Consider the following 23,102-nt stretch of genomic DNA (forward strand, 5'->3'; position numbering starts at 1 on the left):
TCTCAGAGCTTCTTCCAATTTAGCGTTCTGTAACCACAACAGCCAGATCTGCTACTTTTTATGAGTGTTTTATATCACACTATTATATATATCACATTATTATATATACATATATAACATTATTATGAGTGTATTATATCACAATGAAATATCTGTTGGCAATTTTAGTGTTGCCCTCTTCCCCTGACAAATAAAAACACCTTCCCTTTATTTGACCTTGAAACTGAATCGCATGGAAACATTTCAGTTATTTGCAACCTGCCTAAAAGGTCAGCAGTTCACATACTCTGCAACTGCTCGGCTGAAGCACAGTCACTTTTTTCCAAAAGAAAACTGCTCTACTTTGGTTACCCTTAATCATTTGACCATAATATACTTAGTGCCACATTTTTGCACATTGTAAAAAGGGACTTCTTTCCTGACTGTACTATGCAACGTTTTCACTTTATGAACTTTGCCTGATGTAAGACTTTTTTCTTACCCATCTACAAATGACTGTGGGTGTCTCAAGGGCTATTACCTCATCCTTGCTCCACAGTGATTTGGAAAAGCTGTACATTCTATGCTTTATGGTTCACTTTACCACCCTTTTTAGGTCTTACTAAATCATTGCTTTCCTTGTTCTGGATGAGCAGGATAAAGATTCCAACCATCAAGACGTCATAAAAACATCACTACCATCAAGTTATTTACAAGGAGTTTTACTGGGGAACCCCTTCGACCACTGACTGGATATGGGGGAACCATTTCAATTTTTGTAATTCAACTGATCTTAAATTCATTCAACTTCTAAATTGCCCTTAAAGGTAATTAGTTTCACAGACATAACCACACATATTAAATATACTACCTTTATATGATCCACAGACACGCCGAGCCCCGTTTCAAATATAACTGCAAGAAAATAGGAAGCCTTATGGTATCCACAACAACTGGAATCCATCAGGAGAGGGACAGAGGAGCCCATATTGCTGAGGCCATTGGCACTGGAGAGACCTTTCACAACCTTCTCAAATATCCTCCGGCCAACTTCTACAACTGTATCACTTCCATCTTCTAACACTAAAAATAAAATATAGGAGGCATAGTTATTGCAAGCGTTAAAATTAGGAATGGATTTCCCCTCCTTAAGTTAATGGGACTGAAACAGATTCTGTTATTTTTCATGCTGAATGGTATTCTCAATGCAGACAACCAAAATTCAACCAAAATACAAGGTATATTAAATAGGAATGGTGAATAAAAATCCAAAAGACCGCCTCAAAGTAACTAACCACTAAAAACATAGAGATATTTCCATGATTCCTTCTACCTAAAAAGCCATCCTTTCATCTGCAGCATATTGCAACACATAAGCTACATGACACTCCTTTACTAAGTTAGCTGATGTGAAAAAACAATGTATAACACATGAACTGAGTCAAAAGATACTACCTTACATGACATATATTGTGGAGTTACTTAAGAACAATAAAAAAACCCCCCATGATTACCATCTGGACTACTGAAGTCTATTTCTTGCAACAGTTTGAACAAAGTGTGGTACTTTTCCCTGAGTTCTTTTCCCCACGTGAAGGCATTGCATTTGGATATTTCTCCATATTTGTGAATCATCTCCAAATAATAGTTTTCATAGTAACCTAGAGAAAACAACAGATTTAAGACAAGAAAGCTGACTTTGCTGGCCTTGAAAACAAGTTTCTGGTAGGAAAAAAGATGTTTCTAGGGTAAACTAAAAAGTCATGGACAAGATGAGCACATTCTTGACACACAGCAGTACTAAAAACTCCTACAGCTAGCACAGGCCACTTAAAAATACATTAAGATTTCTTCTTCCATACTCTAGTCACAATGCATGCAATCGACTGCTAATTAAAAACATAAGCTCGTTTTCAGCACACATTTGAGCTTCATAAACCTATTATTTACTGACTGTTAGGCAACTGTGGCAGAAACATTCCTGCAAAACTCAAATATTTTTGGGAAAGGGTTTAAAATACATTTGCCTTTAGGGTCATTTTGAATAAGAAAGGCAATTGTATAGACCACATGTAAGCTTGAAAGTATTTCTTTGTCCCTTTTTGCACCTGTCTTATTAAAGACATATCAAGATGATTAAAGTTTGTATTCCATGGTACTAAAGTATTTTCAGGGAAAAAATCACAGTTTTAGCTACCAGTAACAAAGCTAAACTCTTCAAATTGCATTTTTTTCTTGTCATGGCTGAACTGAGTTTACTTTTGATGACTGATCTCCAGATTCTTTTAAAAGGAAAGAAAACAGGTCTCCAAGGATGACAGTTTATAACTCCTGTGTCATAGATCAACACTTACAACTTCTGTGAGCTTTTTCTCCTTGCCTTACAATATATCTGTACTCATGAACTATTTCTTGAATGTCCATACATCTCTCGTAGTAGAGTTCAATTTGTTCCACTGTGTCTTTGTCATGAAGAGGATTAGAAATCTGTAAAAAGGCAAATGATGGATAAATGTCATCCCTACTATCTGTTGTTGTCTATGTTCAGCTAGAAAGAAGCGTTGTGGGTGAATAACAAAAGGAAATGGATTATTCATTACAATCAGTTTATCTGGCACATCATGTGTCAGACAACCTGATGCTGGCCACAATAGACTATGACTTTAAATAGTCATCATAATCCAAAAATCACGGATGAACTTCCAAAACTGACCAATCTCATGTGACTTTTACCACCAATTTTAACAAAACCACAGATTAATCAAATGTGTCCAATACTGTATCATCAGAAACTGGCAACAAAACAATATTGAAAATAAGTCCTTATTAAGCATAGATTTATGAACATTGCTTTACACACTTATGGCCCAAAATATTATCTTTTAGCATGTGAAGTGGCAACTAATATTGCTAATAAAGCTACTGTGCTCACAGATACTATTATGTTTCATAGCTAGTTTATCACTTGGTAAGAAGTCCAGTTAAAAAAAATAAAATATGGCCATAGTTGGCTGCTAATATTTAAACATTTCCAAACAGTGTTTTCACTTACCTGTTCTGTTTCCAACACATTGAGACGATAGTATTTCACAGGTCCAAAGAATGCTTCAATACCACTTACATATCCACTGCCTCCAAGAACAAAGTATCCAGCAGTGTCATCATAATAGAAATCTTCCCTAAAACTTAAGAACATAAAAGAGAATTAAGTTGACTATCTAGAGGCATTGTGAAAGAAAAAAAAGAACTCAGTATCTCAGAATTTCTGTAACTGACAGTCAAACTCATTGCCAGGATCTTTTTCTTTGCTTATTTGTTTATTCTCAAAATCTACTCTACCATTTAGTGTGATAAATTTTGGAGTAAATTTAACAAATCCCTTGTCTACAAACATATCAAACCAGCAGGGTGTTTTATTTTTCTGACTTGTAAGTATCTTCTAATTTTTTATGCATCATTACCCAACCTCAAAGATTTCAGTTCCACTTCTCCCTTGCACTTTTCTAAAATTGACATTTGAAAATTTATGTCCTACAGTTATTATTTACAAATTTTCAATTTCTGGTTTGTAAAGCATAGCAGAGAAGGAACAACACTGAAGTCTGCCATGCCATTTACTGTTATGTAACATTACTGTTAAGTTCCTCACTAACAGTGGGATTTTTAATTATTTACACAAGAAAGAGTCAATCTTAAATTATAGCGAAGGGGAACAATTAAAGATTCATTTAAACAAATTACTTGATTGCTTAGAATAGAGCAAGAATACTTTTGGTAGCAATTTTGCTCTTTAACTAAACAAAGTAGGTAACAATTTCACTGGTGAAATCCTGGCTCTCTCACAGCAACAGCAAAACTTCTCTTCAGTAAGGCCAAAACTTCATTCGAAGACTGATCCTAATGACACCGACCTGGCAATCAGTTTTTCATGAGGGTTTTCAGACTCTAGTACTACATCATGCACTGAGTTAACTCAGCCAGCTCACGGCATTAAGAAAAACATTCAGCTCATGCCCAATGTAATCACAGTAATGCAAACCAGTTTTGAAAGCATAGTGTGGAAAAAGACCACAGACATTTTGAAAAGCAATTGGAATCTCAGTTACAAACTTGTGCTCCCCTCCCATTTTCTGTATCTGAACACATACACACGTGTTCCTCCACAAAGGGGAAAATGCTGCTTACGTAAAAGATTGATGATGATGCCTTTTCAAATTCTTCCCAACACTGCTTACTTCTATCTAAAAGAACATAGAATATTAATTATAATAGAAGAAATGTTACAGGGTACATTTATTACAGTCTCAAGTTGCTCCAGGGGAGGTTTAGATTGGATATTAGGAAAAATTTCCTCACTGAAAGGGTTGTCACGCACTGGAACAGGCTGCCCCTGGAAGTGATGGAGTTCCCATCCCTGGAAGTGTTCAAGAAATGACTGCGTGCGGCCCTTAGTGCTCTGGTTTGGTTGACAAGGTGGTGTTTTGGTCAAAGGTTGGACTCGATGATCCTGGAGGTCTTTTCCAACCTTAATGATTCTATAATTCTTGTCACTCAACAGACACAAGTCCTTCACCTCAGGGCTGTTCTCGGTCCACTCTCTGCCCAGCCCATACTTGTGCTTGGGATTCCCCTGACCCAGCTGCAGACCTTGCACTTGCACTTGTTGAACATCATGAGGTTCCCATGCGCCCAACTCTCAAACTTGTCCGGGTCCCTTTGGATGGCATCCCTTTCCTCCAGTGTGTCAACCACACCACACAGCTTGGTGTCATCAGAATACTTGCTGAGAGTGCACTCAATCCAACTCAGTCAATCGAAGTTGATTTCCCAAAGCTGGATGTCTGAACATCCCCTGACAGCTTCTAGTTTTAGATTTTTCATTCTTTTAGTATGTGAGTATGTACAATTTACAGTATTTCTCTCAGTCTCAGCTATTAATGAGCTTGTCAGAGGCATAATGACATAAGACATATCTCAGCCTTGATCCTGTAATTCTGTAGCAAGCATACCTGCCCACCCTTGAAAGAGAGATCCAGTCGAAACCATTGCTTCAGAGGAAGGCTGAAGCTAGTTTTCACTGCAAGGTCATCACCCCTCACAAGATGCATCTGAATATGCACATAACCTGACAGAAACAAAAGAAGAAAAAGGAAATAAACACCACAGAAACATTAACAGTAAGAACAGTCTTCCTAATGTATTATTCACAGTGATTCTGTCCTCTTCATCCCCAACAGAAATCTGGGCACGCACCAAGCCATACATCAGCTCTCACAGAATCCCGCAGACACACACTCCACATTTCAGTTGCACATCTTGGGTGCTAATGCTCAGCCTCCCACATGAAACCACGAAATGAAAGCCAACTGTCCGAGGGATAAACAGACTAAACATAAGGCAGACAGGGAGGCTCAAACATCAGAAAGCAGATGTAACTTGCAGTAAAAAGCAGAAAGGAACAGTAGACAATGGGATCCACTCAACACTAACTGTGGGCATGTGAGTGCAATGATTGAGTACAACATGACTCTACCCCCCCCTAGTTAGACCTGCAGAAGCTAGACTCATGGTCTGAGCTCTTAAGACCAGAACAGGCTATTATGATAGTCTAGTCTAACACTGAGAATAAAACTGGCTGTAAAACTTCTCCAAGCAAATCACATAATAAAGCTGATAACTGCCATTTTTGTTGTTCTTCAAAGAGAAGCAGCCAGTTCATAATGGATAAATTAATTATCTAGATTGGTTACCAGACAGAGAAAATGAAAATAGTAAAAATAACAGAGGAAAAGACCAGTTGTGAAACTTGCAAGAAGGGAGGAAAACCATATTACAAGAAAGCCAGGTGTACGCTTTTAAAACTCTGCATGCTTATTTCCCCCGTGAGCCTGCCAGCCAGCTCCCAGCTGTCTTCTGGTAGGAACATTGCAAGCACTGAGAGACTAAGATGGTCCTACTACCTCTTAACTTTTTTCTTGGTCAGGGAAACAGACTGGGATTCTTGAACACTGAAATGCAGGCAAGACCTTGAATAATTTTGTCTTTTTCTGAGGCTACTTCAAATTATAAAAAAAAAATAATCATGTAGTATGTATATAGGAATTAAGAACAATTTAAAACACCACTTCAATAATAAGAACAAAGTTTGCTCATTGAGGTAAGACTGTTTAATCCCAGTGTGTGTTCCTAGCCTGTAAGATTTAGTCTGTTCTCTGGACCAAGCAGATATTTCCTGAAGTCAGCCACGAACAGATGCTGTGCAACTATGTCTCAGTTTTCCCCTATTAATTTAGTAGCTACACTCCTACTGAGACACTATAGTCAAAAAGAAGCATTTTTCAAGGAATCTGTTTTACAAAATAGGTCTGACAGTACATTTTTATAAATGTTTTTCCTAGGCACTGACCTATAAAGACTGTATTAGATCCCTTCTGAAAGCCATTAATAATATCCCTTACCTTCCTCATTTAGAAATACGGCAGGAGTACCATACATTTCTTTCGAATCAATAAAATAGATTATACCACACAGATCCTTTTCACAGTGATGGAGTAGATATAGCCAGATTGAAACAGTGAACCTGCATGAGCAAAAGCAAACAAAAAATCCACTCCTGATGAAAACTCTCTCTCTAGTTTGAAAAGCATGCATTTCGCTTTAATTTAGCAAAACTTTCTCACACATGTAATCTTCAGAACAGAACACATCCTCTGCAATGAACACCTTCAGAACAACCACACTTAAGACTCTTGGACCTCTGATGTCTTATTAACTGCAGACTTTTGTGGTAATGACAGAAGAGAGTAAGGAAGCATTATCTAAACCAATTCTAGAATATTGGGTCAGAGCTACTTCCAGATCCCATATCAACAAGGAACTAAAAACACAACAGAGACAACTTGGAGCCAACCTCCCCCGTGTAGGCTACAGTAGAAAATCTCCAGATGCATGGTCTTGTCATCTTGATTGTTGAAGCCAGTAAAAACTTCTGTGTCTTCTACACTAAAAGCAAACTGTGAAAGTGTGCTTGGAGTAGTAGTTAAAAATGAATCCGATCTCTGGATAGTACAGACAGCTATGAATAACTGTCACAGAGCTATCACAGGATAAATAAAGGTGGAGCCTCTGCAAACTACAGAGCAGCCCAAAATAAAAAACCAAAGACTTATAAATGTACAAAGCTGGTTGAGGCACTAAAAGCTGAATTTATACCACAATATCTAATTTTAAGGAGTTCCTCTGTGCCAGACTAAATCTGCTTCCATGCTTTTAACAGAAATTTGATCACTTATTTCTGTAACATTGCCATAGCAGTTAGGCCAATGCTGAATGCCTTTGAAAACTGAACCTCCAATGTACAACTCGCAAAGCACTACAATTATTATCACATCTAATAAAATAGTTCACTTTTCTTAGTGACTTTTAGAAGGAAATATTCAGCTTTTGCATTTCTTAATTAATTAATAAAGGTCAATATTTCTTTATAATACTTTAGCATTGGATGAGCTTCTCTCTTAAGAAATTGTTTAACATAAGTACTTTTATGATTTCCTAAACTAAACCAATGTTGATCTGAAAGCCTAGCCTGTTCTCTTGCTCTAAACAAATGCCAGGGTGATTAAGTTTTCCCTAACAGAAAGTACACTTTAAATAGCTAATATCACTATTTCCACCAGAGATGGTACATGGGTGAGGTAGAAAGGTTTGTAAATCACAACCACTTGTATATTGATTGTTATGACCTACAGGCAAACACTGTGCTTCCAGAAATACTGCTCATGCTCATGTATCACTCTTTTTACCTTCCATCTCTGCCAATATAGCAAACTCAAATGCTGCAGTCTCCATTTAATCCTTGATTGCCAGGCTGAGACCATATCTGTTCTGGACACATTTCCTGGGACAGAGTTTGGAACAACGCTGACTCATTTCACATCCCCCATTGCTGTAGAATGACGAACAGCACGAGTAGTCCCTTACAGTCCCAGTCTATCCTTGCTGCAGGCTGTCCACTGGTGGTCACCTCAAATGACAATTGTCTATCTCCAGCTCTCTTTCTCTAAAAATCCCTGACTGAACCCAAACAAGTAACTTCAGTTAGATCCATCTGCTTCTATTGACCTTTTGGTGCAGTGGGGAACCACTGCTCACATACAGAGAACTGAAGAAAAACTCTCTTCCTCTTCCTTAACAGAGCTCTGCCAGGGTGTCATGCAACCACAACACGTACTGGAGACATCACTTGAAGGAAAAAACTGTGTGGATCAGGTCAAGAGCTTCATAAATTCACGCCATATATTCTCAGCCAGAGCTTGAGCGCCTCAGTGCCAGAAGCCGAATGCAACTGTGTTGGTGAAAAAAGGGCAGCAGGTTGTCACTCATCCTGAAGAAACCAGGAGCTACAAATTGCTCTGTAGTTATGGCTTCAGAGCTATAGTTTGAGGGTTAGTAACTTGCATGCAACCTGTGCTCTCTGGCAAGTCATCTTCAGCACTCTTCCTGTGCTCACAGGTCAAATGCAAACCAGCAGGCAAGTTCCAGTTCCTGCAATCATTTCCTACTTCTGTAATAATGTTGCCAGGGTAAGAGCATCTGGTGGAAGGGAGGTATATTTATGTATTTCTTTTCCTCTAAAGTTGCAAAATATGACTAAAGAGTTGTGACAGTTTTGGGAAGGGGAAGAAGAGCAGAGCAAGATGATCTTTTAAGAGCGATTCCTCTCTAACTGAATAGTGTGCAGGGGCTAAGGACTTTTACTCCTGTCTAAGTAGGAGAGTTTACACAACGATGGTGGAAGGAAATACAGTAAGCTCAAGCTGGAAGACTTATTTAGGCAGAGGATTCTGTCGCTGAGGGCTTGTCAGCTCCAAAATAAACTAGAGTGTGAATTCACAGGGATAAAGCTGCTCCATGCTGCTTGCCCTTGCAAGAAACCTTACTCTGCACTTGGTCTGCAAACAATGTTATAAATGCAGATCTGTTTGTAGTGCAGAAAACCCCAGGATAGCCAGTCCTAAGAAAGCAGTCTGATTGTGGCAGCTAACTCACCCTCCTAACTGTACCTAGCCCACTCAGTTACACCCACTACTGGTTTCTCCTGCATAGCACCACACAGACACGTACTCTAAGTACCTTTCTGAGGATCAGCTTAATCCAGTCCAAAACTCAGATCACAAGTAATTAACTAGATTAGTTTTGCACCTTTTCTCAAATTAGTAGGCAATTATTCCTTTAACTTGTGGCGTAGCCCAAGACTTTAAGTACATTCTATAGCCTTCAATAATCAAGTACAGCCCAGTTCAATTATTTGCCAATACTTACATGGGATAATCAATCTGATGTTGTCTGGCTGTCTCAAGTTCTCTGTTTTCAAACTGTTCAAATTTCTTCACAATTCCTGTTTTTTCCCCACTGGAAGCATATATAAATTCAAGAATCTGGACCCCATCTGCAAAATACAATCTTTCTTAATCTGCCAGACAAAAAGCATTGATAACCAATTAATTAGCTCACACTCCTCCTACAGTCAAACATTTAAATCACAGATTAAAATAGATTAAAAACTAATACAAAACCTCAGTAAGTCCTTAAACACAAATTCACTTACTGTTATTAAATACATTACAGTCTTGGACCAAATAACCCATGGAAAGTGAAATGGAATCCATTTCCAGCTGGTATTAGAAGCAGAGAAAGAACAGACTAATTTAAAACTAGATACTTAAAGAACTAGTTAGTAAGGAAGAAACCTTCATTTATCTCATTTACTTAAATCTCATTTCTATCTTCAATTATGCCTATCCACAGCTCTTGGACTTGCTCTCCATTTGCACCTCTCTATATTGTATGTATGGATAGATACCAATTTTTTTCTTAACCATATGGATAATCCTGTAATAAAACTGATAAATTTGCCCCTCCTAAGAAACAGGAGAAAAATCTTCAAGGCCATGATATATCTACAATCAGCTTGCTTAGAAAAACTCCAAAATCAACCAAAAAAACCCCCCACCAACAAAACAACAAAATAAACCAAAACCTGAGGAATTTGTTACAAGCTTATTTTAAGAAACTAAATTGAATAAAATGTTATTTCCTCCTATTTTGTGTTATACTGATTTAGATTAGAATTAGATAAAACATAAGATGTTTCACAGTGTTGTCAGGTATCATATGCTGTCTCCAACAAGTATTTTAGAAAGCCTCCAAAGGAACCAACATCATTGCTTTCTTGTTCTTCTTCAGAACAATTACAAGTCAGTGTAGTGAAAATAAGTGACACAAATACCATTGTGGGATTTTCTAGGAGAGAACTATGTAGAAACAAATAACCTTTCTCCTTTTTGATTCTGTTTTGAGTATGCATTGATGGCAAAAACAATTGTCAGCAGGTGTAAAACTAGAGATAGGCAGGCAGAAAAAGAAGCCAGAACTCAAAAAAATCTAGAAAGCAGAGTTGTGAGCTTCAATAATCTATATAGTTGGCATGACACAAACTTTTATTTAAAACTTACTTTTTCTTTTAAAATGCTTGTCCATAATGGTTTGCCGGGAAGGGGGAAGAGGTACTATGAAGTTTAGTGCACTATAAATGCTTTAAAATATATTTCTAAGTGTGAGGCCATCACCTTAAGCAGAAGTAGATTACCTGTGTGAGAATCATGTATGCACAAACTGCAGAACTGACTTTGAAATAATGCAGTAAGGGACTGAACAACTCTCTCTCTGAACACAGAGGAATGATCTCCACTGACATCAGTGGGTTTTGACTGAAGCTGCTTGAATTCTCTTAGAAAATAGAAGACCATGCTGCTACAAATCTCCAAGCTTGCTGTGATGAAACAAGCTGAAGGGCTCCATGGCTTCAGTCACTTGCAAGCGTAACCTCACAGTTATGAAGTTTACATGTTCAACAATGTTTCCCAAGTAAACCATCCTAGGTAACATTTACTACTTACTACCAGTAGCCACTTTTTAACAGCTTATTTGTGTTCTTTGTGTCCCACTAATTTCCTTAGAAAAAAAAGAGACATTACACCTACCACTTTCATGAGGGCACTGAGGTATCCTGTTTGCTCGGAGCATCCACAAATAGTCAGCACCCCACTGAAGACAAACTTTGTGGTCCTTATATGGCCGTTGAAAAGGTGGAACTGCCTCTAAAAATGTGTAATTCTTGGCAACTGCAGCCTGGTAGTCTTCATTCTGTCCATCATCATAGTTGCTAGCTGATTTGTGACTAATCCATGCATACAATATCACGCTATGCACTATTATTGAGTTTCTGATGATATAATCATCTCTGTAAACCATGATGCTCGGAAATTTCAAGTGTACTTGTCGCGTTCTGCTTGCATAAAGGTTCTTCTCAACCTTCCATCTCCTTCTATACACTGGTACACCAGTCCTGAACTCGGAGGAAGCTACTGCTTCCAAATTGACAATACAAGGTTTAGAACATAAATACTGAACTGACACCTCAGAATTGTTAAGAACTTTCTTTTCTAAAATGTTTAAATGAATAAAGTCCACATAATCCATGTTTTTCTCAAACTGCGGATTAACTGCTGTTGTCTGTAATGTCTCCTTTCCAAAGGACGGCACAAAATTCTGGAAAAAAACCCAAAACACAAGCATGTTAGCCAGAGAATCATGTTATCCAGAGTATCTAAGTTTACACGGTTACTCATACTCACAGCAGCAACAGAACATTGCACAAGTAGAAGGTTTATATACCATACTTTAACTCCAAAATATGAGGTTTCTTTCACGCAGCAAGAAGATATGGATTATTGGAGAGCTACCATCAAGATTTTAATGGAAACAACTTCCCTACATCAAGTTCTCAAAGTTACACATGCCTCTACAAACAAACTGTATTTACAGGGTGTATCCTTCAGCCCTTACGCAAGTGGAATCCGGTCTAAGATAGTGGCTTACACGTCATGCTATTTACACATGGTCCTAGGATCAGGCCTAAAGAGTGTACTCTAAAGCATACTGGCATATATTCATCCCATCATTGTTCACTGGTATTGCCACTGCTTCATGTTTCAGTATCTTCCTAAAGAGTTAGCTCATTTTGTTACCTGTCATGCAGGTACCTGAAGGGTAGAATAACAACCAAGGCAGCTCGCAATGGTTTCCTGAATTAATATTCATGAAATGTTTAAGGGCTTATTTTGAAATGTTCCTATCCTAAAGACGGACTTGGAAATCTTAGCAGCAAGAACAGCAGGCTGCATTTGCTCAGCTTTTGCTCTCCACAGCTATGTACACTCTAATACACTTTGAGAGTGAGTGCTTGGACACACACCAGGATTATCCTCCATGTTGAAGTTCTTGTCTCTAAGACTTCAAACAGCTCCTTTTCTTTCTGCCCCGCAGTCAGTATCCGGCTTGATGCACTGCCAAGGATATCGGGGATTACTCAGCTCAGAGGGCCAGCCACCAGCATGGCACTTCTGCCAGGTCCTTTGGTCTGTCTAAAATCGGAATTGCCACTTAGAATTACCAAGGAAGCTGGTTGTCAAGATTGCTCAGCATGAGATCTGTCTTGGGTAACTTTTAACTTTGCTAAGCTCAAATAAATCAAATTGAAATCTACGTATCTTGGATTGATAGCTTTTTCACTGTGATTTTCAAAGTATTTAAAAGCTTGGGACTAGTAATTAGTACATTTCTAATCACAGAAATTCTGTGCTGTGCACTTGAAAGACAAGACTTTGCCCGTGATCCAATATGGGGATAAGTAAAAGTCCCTAATGATAAACTATTTTGCTTTTTATTTCTTAAGAACATGTTGACAGTCCTTGAGAGCTACATTGAAAAAACAACAAGTCAGTAAGACCTGGAAAGGTGTAAATATTACGAAAAGTCAGGACTAGGTTTGGCTATACTACTTCCGTGTTCCTATAGATGAGGATTCTGGATTTAACCATATGATCAAAAGCTGTTTTCCCCCCAGTTCCCTGTCTTTTAAAGGCATAAAACAGCTCCAGGATTGCAAGTGGAACACAACTGTGCATAGAGGGGAGTATTTACTTCAAGACCTTGACTGTTTTTAGGGCAGACACTGGAAGCCATAACGGAATGGGGGAACTTTAGGATGAGAAAGCTAGATATCATTGCTGGCAGATGGGTGATCTAGATCATTAAATTTATTTAGTGATCCAAGGTACTTCTGAATTTGTCACTTAAACCACCTTCCATAAGTGCAACCAAATGCTCTTCATCTCCTTGTGTCTGACAAGACACCTGAAGTGAGATGGGCAGTGATGCTGAACACCGTATGTAAGCACTAAGACATACACTTTGAACAAATAAAATGCTATAAAAATGCAAAACACTCCACAATGTCAGTGGAGTATTTAGACTTTCTTCAATAGGTACTCTTGTCAGTGACAGCCTTCCTCTGTGCCTCATTTCCCACTCTGTAGAATGGATATTGTAAAAACGATGTGTACAGAACGGGCTAAAAAATGAATAGCAATAGGAGGTGGGTGTCCATTGAAACACATATGGAATAACACATATGCATGAATACTGAGATAAAAGTTGATGAGAGAACTAATTTGGGTATCTTTCAGAGCTTGACTTGACAAAGATACTGTTCTTTTACATTGCCTACAGAATTTTTCTTTGGTTATAGATACCTTTAAAAGCATTAAAAGCACATAGCAGCAGCAACAAATTATCCTAAACATCTTGTAGTTGATGGTTATAATTCACATTTCTTGATCTTACAGTAAAGAGTACTTGTAAACAGTTTAATCCTTGTGATATGGGGGCTGTGTCATGAGGAAGATGGTAATATATTATGAAAACAATGCCATGTGGTTATCATAAAATCTAAAAGTCTACCAGGTAGACACTACAAAGCATTGTGGTACCACTGTGTGCTTACCACACACACACATTTACTGTCAAAATACACAGAGCCAGCTCTTAATTAAATACACAGAGCCAGGTCAGGTTTATCCAGTACAGACATGGGAACTTGTCACCAGCAATGGTGGACAGCTTGGGCCTGGCACAGTGCACTAACAGAGATGCAGCACTGTACAAATGTGTCCACCTGATTTCTAGTGAACGACGGAAATTTTGTGGTGGGGATCCCAAGGCAGGAAGCTCTGCAATCCAAAGCCAGTTCCTTGTAGAACAATTTCTATGATGTTCCTGGAGTGCTTAAGCGCAATGCACCATGACTGCTGACACATAAGATTAGCTTCAGCCCTGCTGGTCTTAGTGCTCTTCCCTTAGTGCATGTTCCAACAAATGACACCTAAAGAGTTACTCAAGAGATTTTACTTTGTATTCTTTGGTCCTTGGGTATTATCTGAGGCATATGCTGCCGAAAGGCATGAAGCATACTTGGGTCTGCTGTTACACTCCCCTAACAGGAGGCTCATCCAGTAAAGAGCACGGTGCAAAGGACCCTGAGCAACTCCACTGGAGCTGTGGCAGAGACTGCAGACCATGAACTCCTAGACCGTGGCTGAGTCTCTGTTACCGTGTGGTCGCCTCTACGCACTGCTCCCTGGTGCAACACATAGTGTGCTCATTGCCTAAATGTTCCTCCTGGGTCAGGAATCCTAGCATGTCCCTCCCTGCTGTATCAACACAAGGCAGAGGTAATTATGCATCACCTCTGACTACATCAAGCAAGGATGTAAAATTACATTAAACATTGAGCATGATCAGGAGACTTAAATATAAAAGTTTCCCAGCACAGTAAAGAGTCCAGCTACACTGATTCAAAATTTTACCCTAAACTAGGCAGAGTTCAACAAGACAGGCATAAACCCTTTGATGTGTGGGGCAACTTATCCACAAAAGCTGTAAAGGTTTTTTTTCTTTACTTAAACCCTGCTGAATCTGAATCAATTAGTCCAGGTCATCCCACCAGATCTTGGGATAAAAATCACTGTGGGAGGCAATCACAACAAGTGTTAGGAAACGGAACATCTTCAGATAGAGAAATGACAGAGAAACCATTCTTTCACTCTCTGGAGTCAGATCTCAGCAGGACCCTCCACGAGTTCACCCCTACAGAGATTCCACATAACCCTATGAAACTGCACGTTTGCACAAGTCTGAAGATAATCACAGTCGTTCACCTGTGAACGCCTGACACGTCATGCTACATTTTAAGATGTGTGAAAAGAAGACAAGACAAAAAGGGGTGTTGATCTATTGCTCAGTCAGCACCAATATGGTACAGGAATACAAAGACTTTAACCAGAGCTTGTGTTTAGCAGTATAAAATACAAAAAAGCAGCTCAGTAGACGCCGCTAAAACGCTGCTGTTACCGTAAGCCATGCAGCCTTCCGTGCAGCACCGTGCTCAGCCGTTCACCTGTAAGCAGACGTCAAACACACCCTCCTTCTTTCCACACCAGAAATTTAACGTCACTCAGCACAGAAAGCTTTTTAACACCTGGATGTGACGACTCGGCACTCCCCAGGTGGATAAGGCAGGGGGCCCTGGGGCCAGGCCGGGTGGGGTCGGCTCGGAGGGGCGGCCCCGGGGCCGAGAGCCCCGCGCAGCCCGGACAGCGGCCCCGGCTCCCCCCGCGCGAACAACCCGCGGCCCCGCACGGCCCGGCCCGCCGCCACCCCCGCGCTGGGCCGGGCGCGGGGCAGGTGCGGGGCCGGTGGCACTCACCGTGAGGAGAAGGAGCAGCAGCGAAGGGGGGCGGCGGGGCTGGGCTGGGGTCCACATGCTGCTGCTGCTGCCGCCGCGGTGCCCGGAGCGTCCAGGAGTGCGGGGCCCGCCCGGCGACAAGGATGCGGCAGATCCGGCTTCCTGGAGGAGGGGCCGCCGCCCGGGCAGGGCAGTGCGGGGCCCCGCGCCGCAGGTGCGGAGGGGCGGGCCGGGCCCAGCCCCAGCGATGCTGCGCGGCTCCCCGGTGCCCCCGCGCAGCCCCGTCCGGCAGGCGCCGGGCGGTGTCCCGGGAGCGCCGCGCCCGCCCGCCCTCCCGGCGGCTCCGCGGCGGCCCCCGCGCTCCTCCCCGCCCTGGCGCCTCTGCGTTGCGCTGCCAGCGCGGCCGCGGCCCGGGGCAGCTCGGCGGTCCCGCCGGCGGGCGGGGCAGCCTTAGGGCGGGGCGGCGGGGCCGGGGCTCATCGCTCCGGGCAGCCCGGGCCGCGGGGCAGCGGCACCGGCACCTCCCCGCACTGCGCCCCTCCAGCCGCGCGGGGGCGCTGCCCCGGCCCCGCTCCGCCCCACCCCGCGTGTGCCGGAAGGGCTGCGCGCCGAGACCGCCGCGCCATGGCGGGGCTGTCCCGCACCCTCGGCATCTTCGGCGCCTTCGCCGCCGTGGTGGCAGCCGCCTTCTACCCCATTTACTTCCGGCCGCTGCTGCTGCCGGAGGAGTACAGTGAGTCCTGCGCGGGGGGAGCGGGCCGGGCTGGGGCTGCCGCTCGGGGAGTGGCTCCCGAGAGCTTTCTGCTCGCCTAGGATGTACCTAAAAACGAAATAATAACCCTCGCAGTACTCTCGTTTCAAGTTATTGGCCAGCCCGTGATTAAATCGGCCTTCATCTGCTGTAGAGGATTGAGGTGCAGCTAAAGAAGTTGAGATCTGAGGGCTGGACCACTTCTCCTATGAGGAAAGGCTGAGAGAGTTGAGGTTTTTCATCCTGGAAGAATGAAGGCTCGGGAGAGACCTTATAGCAACATTTCAACACTTGAAGAGGGCTATAAGAAAGATGGGGGCAGAGTTTTGAGTAGGGCCTGTTGCAGTAGGACAAGGGATGATGGTTTTAAACTAAAAGAGAGTAAATTCAGAGCAGATAAATGGAAAATGTTTTTATTGTGAGGGTGGTGAAACACTCGAATAGGTTGCCCAAAGAGCTGGTAAATGCCCCATCTCTAGAGACATTCAAGACCAGGTTGGACAGGGCTCTGAGCAACCTGATCTTGTTGAAGATGCCCCGATCATTGCAGTGGGGTTGGACCAGGTGATCTTTACAGGTCCCTTCCAACTCAAACTATTCAATGATTCTATAAGCTGTTTGAGTTTTGTTCTCTAGCTGCAATTGAAAATCTAAATTAAAACGTAGTAACAGGTTTTTTATTGGTTGTGATGATTTGCTAGAGCTGATCTCGGTCTACAGAGCCTCTAAAACTGACTCTAGAGGAAAACTCCACTCTCCTGTCAGAAACAGGGAACACTTGACAAAGACCACAGCTGACTTTATCCAGGGAGCGGTAGGAGGAGCACCTGTCATTCCTTAATTCATGTGAAATACCACCCAAGGAAATGGGACAGTTCTGGTGGAACCAGCCTTGCCCCCTTGCTTTAAGTTTTATTAAACTGAGCAAAATGTTGGTGATAACTTGAAGATGCACGTGGTTAGTCTGCCAAGACAACAGAAGATTTCTAGGAAGAAAAAAAAAAAAAAAGGAAAAGGCTAACAAATTTATTGATCTTATGGGAGCGGCTTTGGGCTTGCACCAAAACTGAAATAAAATTTTACTTGCAAACAAGTTTTTATTTAAGGAAGCTATGCCCTTAAAAAACTTTATTATTAGTTCATGTTTGCTTATGCTGTACTTTCCAAAAATATTATACGTATGTCTCAGCATTAAGGAAAGAACAGAACTAATGGACCACTTCCTCCTTTGCGCTTGTGAATTACATGAACAGATGTTCCCTAGTAGGTTAGGGACTTTTTAATCTCTATTTAGGAAATAAAATGGGTGATGCACAGTTAGCAAGTGTGTAAACTTGCAATTTGATACCTGATGCTGAACTTTATTTCTTGCATGCTGCTCAAACTCTCCTTTGATCTCACCTTTATTCCTTTCCTATGTGTTTCTCTGGATGGTCATTGCTGCAATATGAGAGGGGCACATGCATTCATTGTCATAATGCTTTAGGCAAGAACGTGGAATTTCACTGTTGTGGTACTTGAGTGGAAGAATGTAATCTTTGGGGTACAAAGGATTTTTCAGAGACAGCCTGGTAAGCTGTATGGTGACTTCTATAGAAGCTCCCACCCTCTATTAGCTTGATCTGTGGGTGAATAATCAATACTTCTGTATTTTGGCGTGCTGGGTCCCAAAAGTTGGACGTTTTCATCAAAAGGTAATCTTGCAAAAGACAAGAATGGATATTAGTTATCTGGAGCGACATTCAACTATGTAAACAAGAAATGCTATCTTTCTTTCTTCAATCTTGTTTTTCTTGTGTATCTCCCGAATTCTGCACAAGGAGGTACATTGATGTTCAGGAAGAAGACTTTTCTGCACTCACACATCTTCAGAGGAGTTCCTAGCCATTTAACAAATCAAATGGAAAGTACTTGGAAAACCCGAATGTAATCAAATCGTTAATATGAACTTTAAATTGTGCACAGAGGAGTTTGACCTAATTTCATACAGAAATGTTATAATTTTGTAGGTTTTTAGCACCTCATTTTGTGGCCTTGATGTTTCTAATATTTTCCTGTCTGTAGCTAGCTTTAAGAAAGTCTGTTTCCTCATATGAAACATGTAGTTTAGTGGCAATGATGAAACTTTGAGGCCTTGAGCACAGGCCTTTTCCTTGTTAATTAATTAAAAGAGTCGTTTGACAGCTGCTGCTCGGGGCATTTTCACAGGTTTTGTGATGATCTAAATTGTGAGAGTTTGCTCCTTCCCTGCTCTGTGGGTCTTCCTCATCATCCTTTTTGTGGCTTACCTGCTTTCCAAGTTGTTTACAGGCCCCACACCAGTCTGTTGACTGTTTCACATCTTATGTGTGTATTTCTCCTCTGTTACTTCTCTGCACTGGTTTCCTTGCCTGACCAGTTGACAACTCTTTCTGTTCAACCCAAGTGTGTTCCTGGACCTCTCAGATTGATTCCTGTTTTGGTCCCTGCCTCTCTTCTGATCTTAGCTTCCACTTAAATATCTTTCTCCTCCATGTCCTTCAGTAAGTCTCAATCCTTGTCCATATCTGTTCTGTTCTTCCTGTCTGGGTTTTGTACCTTTTCCTTTGAAATTAGTTTCTTGTGATTTTATCTGCTAAAACTGAACGGAGTTACCGTGCTCAGTGAACAGTTGGAGAAGCTGGATATGCCTCTAGTGCCTGTCCCCTTGCAAGGAGAATCAATTCCTCTGATATTCCTACTAGTCTCTAGTAGTATTAGCCTTGTACCTAGACAGCCTGATAACATGTAGTGCCAGTGCATTCCCAGTGGGATAGGATGCTGAAAAATTTCAGTTTTAAGGTGAGCTTAGTTCTGAGCTTCCTCTGAGAATGTGCACCCTACAATTTTTTAAAGGCTTCAGAGGTTCAGTGGTGTGGGCAAAAAGCTAATCCAGCTGAGCTTTGATTTACTGCTTCAGATTACCACAGTGGTGAAGAGCTTAACTGGAAGTGAAAGAAAAAGAGGGACATTTAATAAGAGACAGGCCCCATGTATTGAAAAATATCCCTCTGATACTGAAATTCACAGAGTTTACAAGCAGTAATTTCATAGGTGCTATCATGAAATCTACTTGCAAGATCTTTCAGGACCTGAAAAATGTCATTCTGGAAAGAAAAAAATATTTTGAATAGTTTCATGTTGAGCATATGAATGATAGCTTCTAAAAGTACTAGTTATTCCTGAAGTGTTGGGATCGTGGTGGGTATTTTGGCATTTTTTATTTAACAGTAGTCATTGTTTTAAGATGATTATCTTCTTGTTTGTAGTCTTTCAAAATAGACTAGCTGTTAGTTTCTCAGTAAAGTAAGAATACTACGTTTGCATTGTGTAGGTGGATACTTGGCAGAATTTTACTGTGTAGCACCTGGAATTAATAAAATTTTCAAGATCATTTGATTGGGTGCAATCAAGGTATCTGGTATTTTGGTTTTTTTAGCAGTGTCCTTTCTGTTCTGTTTTCCAGAGAAAGAACAATCAATAAACCGAGCTGGTATTGTTCAAGAGGATATTCAGCCTGCAGGTATACTTGATTCATGTGTTTACATTGATTGTTTGAAAGACCTTCTTGAAGTAAGGCCTGAATATTTATGTGGATTTAAGCAATACAGTGAAGACTACCTTCAAAGAAAACCTATATAATAAACTCACCATGAAATTATTTTTTCAGGCTAATTCTTCACTGGAAAATCATGGTTTTAATGAAACTTGTTTTAAATTGTCATAACTGGCCAAATAAGTTGCAGAATTTCTGTTATCTTCACACTTTGTTAAATAGATACCAGTTTCCGCTTCTGAACCAGCTCAGAGCAAACCAGAACCATGGGTGGGCTGAGCTGCAGCTCAGAACATTATTGTACCCTAGTTTTGTGGAATACTGCTTTACAATTCAGCTGAAGCACAGTTTATGAGCACTTTGGCAGTGCCTTCCAGCCTCATGGGTGGACAGGCCGTGCAGAAATCGACTACACATAATGGAAAATTTGGAATGCCGTGCTAATAGCTTTCTGATCTCTGCTGTTGCCGGTGGAAGGCGTAGAAAAGCATATGAGGGAGATAAAATTCAAGTAGGCAGACTATCCTTGATAGTTCATTGTTTCATAATGGTAAATGGAAGGGCTGTTCATTATGCAAGGTTGGCACTTCTCGATTAAAGACATGAGAGTGCTTGTCGTGATGAAACAGAGGATGTTAAAGGATAATTTATTCCTATTCTTGAAAAAGCCTAACACCAGGAGCAGGACAAAATCAAATAGGATTAAAGCCATGTTCTTATTACTCATATCAGTTAAATCATGAGTGCAGGACTTACTTTCCAGGGAAGTGGTGAAATGCTGAGGAGTAGTAGGAAGCACAAGTCTGGTAAACCTGTCTATTTTACCAACCATTCCAGTGGACTGGACTGGCTCATTTATCCAAGATGCAGTCACTTGATGAGAAGTTCTCCTCAGTGTGACTGTTTCATCTAAATTTAGCTGCTGACGAGAAGTTACGAGATCCATTAGTGGAAAATTGAATCTAGAAAAATTTAAGTGCAAGGTGCAATTCTAGATGATTGATCCAACAATGTTAGAACACTTTATCTATGAGTGTGATAGATTTTTCCATTATCTGAAGCTTAAGATCAAGATGAGGTTGTCTTTTACATATTTTTGCAAGCTTAAGCAGAGTTGTGAGTTAAGTGCAGAAATTGTTGGATTCTTTTAATGTTTAATACACAAGGGTGGATTTTTTTTTTTTTTCTCCAAGAGTCTAATTATGAACTGCTGATTCATTTGTAGGGTTAAAAGTGTGGTCTGATCCATTTGGAAGAAAGTAATGTTGGCGGCTGTGCGTGTTACAAAACTGAAGATGGACATCTTCAGCTGTTTCTTCTTTCGCTGAAGTGTGTCTTTGGGTGTCGCTGGAGAAGAATTCTGAGTATGCTCTGAGGGCACGTGAGGAGCAACAAAGGCTACTGATTGGAATCCCAAGAAATAAAAACATGCTGGTTTTGACAGAGGATGCTGGTGCGTAGCTCACAGACTGTTAGAGAGCTGAATGATTATTGAGTGTGGAAGTGAAATATTTATTTCCTCGAGAAAAGGGAAAAGGATTTTTTAAAAATCTGTAGACACTTATAGAATAAATTATGAATAGAGTAAATCATGCTGCAGTTTCTTTCCTAGTTTGAGATTTACTTTCTGTGGTTTTATTTTGAAAGTGTGGTAGAAGGGTATAATGGGAGAGATCAGTGCAGAAAATGCAACATGGTACATGTAAATTTGTACATTAAAATTTTTAAACCAATGAGTACTTTTTTTCATTTATTTTGCAAGTGGATGTGGGAGGTACCTTGGCCACCTGGCAGGTGTCTCTCTGGCCATTCTTCTTACCCCTACTCCTCAAAAGGGCAGGGGGAGTAAACAGGATGACAAAAGTCATGAGTCCAGATAAACACAAGGACATTGCTTAGCAGTTACTTTTGCAGGCAAAACAATCTCAACTTGGAGAAAATTATTGTAGTTTATTGCCAATTAAAATAGATTTGGATAGTAAGAAACAAAAATTAAACCAACATCTTCCCACTGCCTCCCTTTTTCCAGGCTCAACTTCACTTCTGATTCCTTTTTCCTTTCCTGAGTCTCTGGAGTGGTGGATGGGGGAGTTGCAGTCAGTTCTTAATAGTTCTTCAGCTCCTTACTCCTCCCCTTTTTCTCCAGCGCCTGTGCGGACTTTTCATGAGCTGAAATTCCTCCAGGAAATGCCCAGCTGCTGTGGTGTGGATATCTCCTCCAACATGGTCTTCCCCATGGGTTGCAAGAGTCTAATTTCTCTAGTGCCTAGAGCACCTCCTCCCCTGCATTCTTTTCTGATTCTGGTGTTCACCTGCTGTTCCTCACTTATTTCCCCTCATTCCTCTGCTTGTCAGATGTTTTGTCAGATGCTGTGGCCAGCAGGGGGCAACTTCTATAGCCCACCTTCTGTGCTGCTGAAATCTGGACCGATACACCTGGTACAGGAGATCAACACCAAGTGTTGGGGTTGAAAAGCAGATGCTTTAAAGAATCTTTTTTAAAAAGCACTTTTTCATGGTGAGTATAATGATCATTAGAAGAAGTGAGTAAAGGATTGCCTCTATTGAAAATCTTCACCCAAATTGGATGTCTGTCTAGTAATAGGTTCTGAATAAACTATGTGTTTTCAGATTTCAGAAAAAAATAGTCTATGACCTATATAACCTATACATGGGCACTGGAACAGGCTCCCCAGGGAAGTGGTCACGACACCAAACCTGACAGAGTTCAGGAAGTGTTTGGACAATACTCTCGGGTACATGATGTGACTCTTGGGGTGTCCTGTGCTGGACCAGGAGTTGAACTCAGTGATCCTTGTGGGTCCCTCCCTCACAACTCAGGATATTCTGTGATTCTGTAGTTACAGATTACAAATATTGTTCCTGAGTACAGGTGAGGTAGCATGTAGCCATTTTTAACCATTTTTTTCTGAATTAATTTTAGCATTGCATTATGATGCACAGCATTTTAAAGACCATTGCAGGATCCTATATGTTTTGAAGAATATATGCACAGTGAGTGTTACTTCTAAAGTTAGCAGATGTTAGTTTGTAATTATTTTTGGATACCACACTTTTACTGGGACAACAGATGAGTGACTCAGTGTTTACAGGGTCCATTTCCAAATTGCCATTCTGTTACTTGCTATTCC

At 40.9% G+C, this 23,102-nt stretch overlaps 2 protein-coding genes across 2 annotated transcripts in view; one reads left to right on the forward strand and one right to left on the reverse strand.

Annotated features, from left to right (window-relative positions):
- The window catches only part of SEL1L3 (SEL1L family member 3), a 34,081-nt gene extending 18,248 nt beyond the window's left edge, over window positions 1–15,833 (reverse strand). Inside the window, exons 1-10 of the mRNA XM_050338374.1 lie at window positions 15,647–15,833; window positions 11,022–11,589; window positions 9,301–9,427; window positions 6,438–6,559; window positions 4,989–5,104; window positions 4,165–4,220; window positions 3,032–3,164; window positions 2,334–2,466; window positions 1,494–1,640; window positions 851–1,062 (exon numbers count right to left, since the gene is read on the reverse strand). Of these exons, the coding sequence (XP_050194331.1) occupies window positions 851–1,062; window positions 1,494–1,640; window positions 2,334–2,466; window positions 3,032–3,164; window positions 4,165–4,220; window positions 4,989–5,104; window positions 6,438–6,559; window positions 9,301–9,427; window positions 11,022–11,589; window positions 15,647–15,703 (1,671 nt within the window). The 5' untranslated portion in view covers window positions 15,704–15,833. The remainder of the gene's footprint in view (window positions 1–850; window positions 1,063–1,493; window positions 1,641–2,333; window positions 2,467–3,031; window positions 3,165–4,164; window positions 4,221–4,988; window positions 5,105–6,437; window positions 6,560–9,300; window positions 9,428–11,021; window positions 11,590–15,646) is intronic.
- A 362-nt stretch (window positions 15,834–16,195) lies between these two features.
- On the forward strand, window positions 16,196–21,683 carry SMIM20 (small integral membrane protein 20). The gene is made up of 3 exons (XM_050338687.1): window positions 16,196–16,358; window positions 19,861–19,917; window positions 21,176–21,683. Exons 1-3 carry the CDS (start codon window positions 16,250–16,252, stop codon window positions 21,211–21,213), a joined length of 204 nt encoding a protein of 67 aa, XP_050194644.1. The 5' UTR covers window positions 16,196–16,249; the 3' UTR covers window positions 21,214–21,683.
- The last annotated feature ends 1,419 nt before the right edge of the window (window positions 21,684–23,102 follow it).

This window comes from Myiozetetes cayanensis, unplaced genomic scaffold (assembly GCF_022539395.1).
Source record: "Myiozetetes cayanensis isolate MyiCay16 unplaced genomic scaffold, myiCay2020 scf7, whole genome shotgun sequence".
Classification (NCBI taxonomy): Eukaryota; Metazoa; Chordata; class Aves; order Passeriformes; family Tyrannidae; genus Myiozetetes; species Myiozetetes cayanensis.

Excerpts from the sequence above, each read along its gene's own strand:
- SMIM20 (XM_050338687.1), top strand. The coding sequence starts at position 16,250 with ATGGCGGGGCTGTCCCGCACCCTCGGCATCTTCGGCGCCTTCGCCGCC. Across the intron at positions 16,359-19,860 it reads GCTGCTGCCGGAGGAGTACA|AGAAAGAACAATCAATAAAC; the intron begins GTGAGTCCTGCG and ends TCTGTTTTCCAG. Across the intron at positions 19,918-21,175 it reads AGAGGATATTCAGCCTGCAG|GGTTAAAAGTGTGGTCTGAT; the intron begins GTATACTTGATT and ends ATTCATTTGTAG.